Raw genomic sequence first — 7,386 nt, 5'->3', positions numbered from 1 at the left:
AAGGGCAAAAGGGTGAAGGGGAGGCGGGGAAGGAGGATGTGGATGTCCTTCAGGTCTCAAGAAATACCTGGAGATTCAACTTTGTGTTGAATCTTAATGGTGTGAGAAATCTCAACCTGTATATCCACCACTTCTCTTTCTGGAGTAATATACAGTTGAAGTCCACCCTTCTTGGTGTTACCTTGAGGGCATAGATCCCCTTTACTTTCGTGCCATCAGTTCTCCCTCAATGGCATGAGGCAAAATGTTTTGGCAGGGGTTTTTCTGGGTCCTTTGCTTTAATCTCTCTTAGGTGTTCACCTATTCTAATCTCAAGGGATCACTTGGTTTTGCCTATATAGATCTTCGGACCAGGTGTACCTTTGCTGTACAAAGGTGTCTCTATCACTTCTCTAGTGAAGTAGAGACACCCTAAGGAAGGAAGAGTGTTTTAGGGTTTCGTACTGCTTTAGGCTGACCATACATGTTAAATGATTCCTGAACAATTTTCCATTAGATTTATCAAAAACCATATAATGTGAGGTCAAAACTAAACAACTTTCAGTTGTATCTAATTAGGAAGGCCCTTCCTTGCACTACATAGTTCAAGGTACATTTAAAGGAAAACTGTATAAAACAATTGAACATGTATGGCCAGCCTTAGATATATGGTACATGTGAGTGTGAGAGGCCTGAAGTAAACATCACAAATCTGATAATACTGACAGCACAATTTTCCAGCATTGTGACCTTATACTGATTCCTGCTTGGGGCCCCAAGCAGAAGATTTCGTCAGACAGAGCAACCACCAGGAAAGACAAGCAACACGTCCCACCAATATATTACCGTCTCTTGTACGGATTTAAAAAAACTAAAAACTAAACTTTAAGCAGAACTAAACCCTTTTATTTAACATGCCATTCAAGGCATGCCGTGAAAAATAACTGTAACAGTTGCATTTGCTGTCACCCAACTGTCAAGCCATCAAATGTCTGGTGTCATAACTGATCACATGTGCAGAACCATAGCAGCTGCAGATCAAACAGGGGCTAAGATGGCAGCTTCTCTGTCTGTAAAGGATAGAAGAGTTCTGCTTTAAGCTTAAGCCAGCCAGTGAGAGCCTGTGAGGGATAAATAGGCAAAAATACATGTGCATAATTTAATCCGCTCCATCTGGTGGAATAAGGATTTACCTAGGCAGTAGAAGCTTCGATGGCTAAAAAAATGAGAATGAGATTGGGAAAAACCTTCTTAGCAAAGGTGTGCGCAGCCTATTGCATTAGAATGTGCACCCCATAGTTTAAACATGTAAATGGCATATTTACCAGCCCCTTCCCCGCTCTCCATCCTAAATTGATTCCCGGCAGCTGGTGGAAGAGGAAAGAAGGAAAGCGGGTAGCACTGCCGAGGGCACAGGGAACCCAGTCATCAGGGGGAATCTGCTCTGCATGAGAAGTTAAGGTGTGCCCAGGCACACCCAGCACAACCTGCCTATGATTCTTAACAAACCTCCCAATATTTAAAATAAACAATATGGTGCCTTTGTACTACTTCTTTTTGGTAGGGCTGAAGTCCTGGGTTCAGTTTCCAACAAAGAAACTCTGTGCCTTTTTCTACTATTTATTTATTGTTATGGGGAATATAATGGAGGATAGAAAAAAAACACACAAATGTCAGCTTGAACTCTCTAAGCTGTCGGGTGGACCAGAATAGAGTTGTGAATGATGGCATGGGGATCTCACACTGATTTACTCATTGCACCAAGCTCCACCTATAACTTTTACTTTTTGGTGGAATGGTACAGAATCTATGTGTGGTATGTAAATTCATGAAATATATTTTTTTAAATCTTGTAGAAAATGAAAGCAGTGGAGTGGTCTGGAAACTAAAATAAAAGATTTAATAAAGAGCAGCAATTGGTTGAGAATCATTTTATCATTTTATTACGAATAAACCATGAATTAATTTGAAACAATTTGCAAAAACCAGGACAGATTGCCTTGCAAAGCACACTTTACGTGTAAGTGGCCAGTTTTTTCAGCTTTAAAATCTAATTGGCCCTCCAGGCCATGGGAAGGAAAAAGGTTACTATACAGAAAAACAAAGACTACCACTCTTCTTCCTCCACTGGGCGAAACTTCATCTCCGAGAACTTGAGTGAGTACTGGGTGCCTCTGAACGTGGACCAGGCAATCCCCCCTTTTTCCTTGTGCTCCCCTTTAAGGTAAAGCCCATTCAGAGAGGAGTCAAAACAGGCTTTGTGCCACCAGGGAGCAGTATAAATAACAGCACAATTGGCCTTGCGGCTGCCACGACTGTCCTTATCCTTGGTAGAAAACTTTTGGTTATTGTGGTAAGAAAGCGAGTCACCTAAGGAAATAACAAAGAAATGGTAAGTTTATTACCGGTTTACATTACAACTGTCTCATAAAGTGTTTTGGATAGAGTAGGAAAGAGCTAAAACCTATGTTATCTTTTTTTTGCCATTTGGGGAGAATCCTCCTTACTTCCAGACCCAGAGATCAAGATGAGAGGAAATCTCTTTATAGTGAGAGGAAACCAGACCCAGAAAAAAAAAACATTCTTTAACACTTTTCCCTTGCTTCGTGCCTTTAAATCTGAGACTATTAAACAGCCCATGTGTGTAATCCACATCAAAAGATCTTCTGCAGTTATCCCTGGGCTCATCATGCACAGAGGAATGCACTAAACATGAAAACAATAAAAAAATAAAAAAAAAAAACAGGGAAGCTCATGATCTTGCACAAGTAATCTCATATTTGTCAGTAGAAAAGATGAGCATTATACACAGACTCATGGCAGGGGAGGATGAACTTGAATGCTAACAGAAAGGAAAGAGAAGACACATTGCTGCACTTAGGGCTGTGTTCCATGTCTGACTAAGCCCACAGCATACAAGACTTATACAAACTTGTCCAACAACAATTCTTCTGACTGCGGACAAAAGTTAAACAGGCAACATGTTACAGGGGGTGGGTCCCCCTTTCTTAAGTCTGGGTTTGCTATTTAAGTTAGTGATGTGGGATGCGCTTTCAATCTTGAGAAAGAGGGTCCCGCCCCTGAAACACGTTGGACACGTCTGTATGCTGTGGGCTCCGTGTTTATGCAGACCCCTGACTGCAGGAAATGGATCTCCTCTTTCCTTAGCCTGTTCTGCATGTGAGGATTCCAACTGAAGCTGATGTTTTCCCTGCGCCACTGGCAGTGATGTCAGCTTCACCCCCCCCCCCCCCCCACGCTATGAGACTGTGTACAATGCGCATCCTTAGTACTGACAAATGTGAGTGCAATCCGATTTGGCTTTTAATTCAATAAAGTGATTTGTTTAGCAAGATCAAGGGTTTCCCTCTTTTTTTTCTTTTCTATTGTTTTAAAGTCCCTAAAACAGGTGGCCCCATTGCAAGATTTTACTTCACTTCCTTTTTCAATGACAACTGTGACATTTGAATGCAATATTTCTTACTCACAGATAGCAATAAAAACCTGACAGATTGTATTATCTTTGAAAACCCAATAAGCATACAATTATAAACAAATTAAGAAACTGACAGAAATGTTGCCCATTTATACACGTTAAGGAAACCCGTGCTGACATAAAAATAGAGATTGCAAATGCTGACATTCTTCTTAAAATGCTAGTTGTTTGCCTGTATCTGATTTGTGAGTCAATCACCTGGCGTGCAGCAAGCGAAACCAGAAGCCAGAAATGCAGATTTGACTACTTTTAATGGTTCAATGCTGTAACCAAAGGAATATGACAGCCAGAAAAATAGCTTTTCCAGAATAAAGGCAACCTACATAGCCCTCTTAGTACAGATTTCCTTTGAGGAGGATCAACAAAACCTGTATGCTGAACACTAGTAATGGGGGGTGTCCATAGACAATGCTGTAACCAAAGGAATTAGTAGGACAGCCAGAAGAATAGCATTTTCAGAATAAAGGCAACCTACATAGCCCTCTCAGCACATATTCCCTTTGAAGAGGATTAACAAAGCCTGTATGCTGAGCACTAATAATATGGGGGTGTCCATAGATTTAACAAAGATGAATTAAAAGCGTCACTATCAAATAAGTCGGCCAATTAATAATGTTTTCACTTCCATGTCTTCAGTGGTTTGCCTGCAGCACAGTGATGCGGGGATATGAACTGTATTTTTATCAGTCTACCAAGTGTCCAGCATTTCTGGTCTGTTTGTGGATTATTTTCATTTGAAGAGGATTTCAGTCTAAAGCTGACCGTACACCAGTAGAAGTTTGAGATCATTTGTTAAATTATCTAATGGTTAGTAGGCACAAACGGATGATCATTTTCATCTGTAATGATGAGAAAATTTGAAGGAGCAGAATGAAAAATGTTTCTTGAACAAATTACGTTATAACTGGAAAAGGGGTTTTCGTTCAGGAAAAATCCTATATTGTATTGTACATGGCACGAAAGAAACATGTTTAATATATTTGGAATTCCATTCATGTAGCAGGTCTGGACAAAATTGTAAGGGATTTTGAACTAAATTAGTTGACTCAGCGATGGAAAGAATGCTCTGAGAAGCAATTTTGCAGAATCTTTGGAAGGCATATTATATTTTACCCTAAGCCTACGAGGAAACTAATCCAGCTATAGCATTCAACAAATTGGTAAACTGCAATATAACAAATGTTTGCTTTTGTGTTTAACCACTTCAGGACTGAGCCCACTTCTGACTCACGTTGTTTAAAAGGTAAAATCTGTATTTTTAGCTAGAAAATGACTTAGAACCTCCAAACATTAGATTTGTGCAGTATACGACTGATTGTTGTGCTATGGACAGAGTCTCCGACCTCAGCTGTAGATCTCTGCAGTTCATCCAGAGTGATCATGGGCCTCTTGGCTGCATCTCTGATCAGTCTTCTCCTTGTATGAGCTGAAAGTTTAGAGGCCAGGTCTTCATAGATTTGCAGTGGTCTGATACTCCTTCCATTTCAATATTATCGCTTGCACAGTGCTCCTTGGGATGTTTAAAGCTTGGGGAATCTTTTTGTATCCATATCCGGCTTTAAACTTCTCCACAACAGTATCTCGGACCTGCCTGGTGTGTTCCTTGTTCTTCATGATGCTCTCTGCGCTTTAAACGGACCTCTGAGACTATCACAGTGCAGGTGCATTTATACGGAGACTTGATTACACACAGGTGGATTCTATTTATCATCATTAGTCATTTAGGTCAACATTGGATCATTCAGCCCCCGTTCACATAGAGGCGACCTGTGAGGCGACCTGGTCGCCTCACAGGTCGCCGCAGGTCGCCTTCCATAGGGAAGCTGCGGACCCCGTTCTAATAGGAGCGACAGAAGTCGCTCCGACTTAGAAAAAAGGTCCGGAGCTTCTTTGGGGCGACCAGGAGGCGACCGCCATAGACTTCAATGTTATGAAGTCCGTGGTGGCCGCTCCGAGGTCGCGGCGCGCTGCTCGCACCGCGATCTCGGAGGTCGCCACCCGAAGTCGGATCGCCCCTATGTGAACGGGGGCTTAGAGATTCTCACTGAACTTCTGGAGAGAGTTTGCTGCACTGAAAGTAAAGGGGCTGAATAATTTTGCACGCCCAATTTTTCAGTTTTTTATTTGTTAACAAAGTTTATCCAATACATTTTGTTCCACTTCATGATTGTGTCCCACTTGTTGTTGATTCTTCACAAAAAATTACAGTTTTATATCTTTATGTTTGAAGCCTGAAATGTGGCAAAAGGTTGAAAAGTTCAAGGGGGCCGAATACTTTCGCAATGCACTGTGTATATATATATATATATATATATATATATATACATACACATTTTTTTTTTTTTTTTGTTTTTTAGCAAAGACTCTGGAGAATAAAATGGCAGTCGTTGCAATATTTTATGTCATGCGGTATTTGCGAAGCAGTCTTTCAAACACCATTTTTTTAAAAAAAAATAAATTTCACTGCATTACAAAAAAACTAAACAGTAAAGTTAGCCCATTTATTATATTGTGAAAGATGATAAATAGATACCTAACATGTTATGGTTTAAAATTGCGTACACCAGCGGAATGGCGACAAAATACGGTCAATAAAAATCTTCATAGGCGAAGCTTTAAAATATCTTAACGGATACTAGTTTAGAGTTTTAAGAGTAGCTCTTTTTTTTTTTTTAATTGTTGCTCTCTCTCTGGCGATCACGGCGATACCTCACGTGTGGTTTGAACAGCGCTTTCATTTGCGGGCACGACTTTCGTATGCGTTTTCTTTCGTGCGCAAGCGCACGGCGATGAGGGCACTTTAAAAATGTTTTCTCCTATTTATTTTATTAAATTTTTTAATTTTAGCACAGTTTAAAAAAAAAAAAAAAATCTGATCACTTTTATTACTGTCACAAGCAATGTAAACATCCCTTGTGACAGTGATAGGCAGTGACAGGTATTCTTTATGGAGGGATCGGGGATCTAAAAGACCACAGACCCCTCCAGTGCACTTCAATGTATTCAAAATGCCGAAATCTGCATTTTTGAATACTGGCAGTTTTTAAAATTTGGCACCTTTATCCACCGAGTAACCTGGACGTGACGTCATCACGTCGCTTCCGGGTTACTACATCGGAGGCCTGAACAAAGCTGAATCTGGCTTTGAACGGGACTCCATCCAGCCAGCAGACCCCGGGCAGAGCCGCGGAGGGCGGCTGGAGGGGGGCATCCCCTCCTGCTCGCTGGGGTAACGGCCGAGTGGCTCCCGACCCGCATTAGCCATTACCACCTGATAGCGGACCGCCGGCTCTAAAAAATGGTACTGGGATGATGCCTCTAGCTGCAGGAATTACCCTAGTACAACCACTTCTCCGAGCTGACATAGAGCTACGTCGCTTTGCGGGAAGTGGGTAATATTGCATTAACCTTAACTTTTTTTTTTTTTAGGCTGCTTCCTGGTTTCTGGCCTAGGCCAAAATTATGTAATATATTCTGAGTCTTCATGGGCATTTTTTTTCTTTCATCTGGAGGAGGGAAGGAGGAGCTTTCTCAGCTAAGCACTCCCTCCCATCCACATGCCTGAGCTAAGGGTAGATGGATTCCAGGAAGAAAATGCTTTCTGAATCATCTACCCTTTCTCAAGATGGATGTGGCTAGAAATGCTAATGAGGTGTTTACCAAGTTGATTTCTCAGCAAAACAAAGCATTAAGACATGTATGGCCTGCAAGGTCAAGAATACATTTGTGCTCAAGAATATGTTTTACTTGCAGCTCCATTCAACATAAAGGAATGCGGTTTCACCGTCAGTGGGGGAATAGTTGGGTTTATCAGAAATAGGTATTGAAATAATGCATTATGGGACTTAATGCCAAATATGAACATTTCTATCAAGTCAGAGACAGCACAGATTGATATACAGTGTATCCGG

At 41.1% G+C, this 7,386-nt stretch overlaps 1 protein-coding gene across 1 annotated transcript in view; it reads right to left on the bottom strand.

Moving 5' to 3' along the window:
* Positions 1-2,086: 2,086 nt before the first annotated feature.
* Positions 2,087-7,386, bottom strand: part of LOC309560757 (ficolin-1-like) — a gene marked incomplete at its 3' end in the record, with an annotated part of 32,852 nt that continues 27,552 nt past the window's right edge. Inside the window, exon 9 of the mRNA XM_082264407.1 lies at positions 2,087-2,349. Coding sequence (XP_082120533.1) covers positions 2,087-2,349 — 263 coding nt within the window. The remainder of the gene's footprint in view (positions 2,350-7,386) is intronic.

The sequence above is a fragment of the Pelophylax lessonae genome, assembly GCF_965119305.1.
Source record: "Pelophylax lessonae genome assembly, chromosome: 7".
NCBI classification, from domain to species: domain Eukaryota; kingdom Metazoa; phylum Chordata; class Amphibia; order Anura; family Ranidae; genus Pelophylax; species Pelophylax lessonae.
This window is presented reverse-complemented; position numbering and strand designations above follow the sequence as displayed.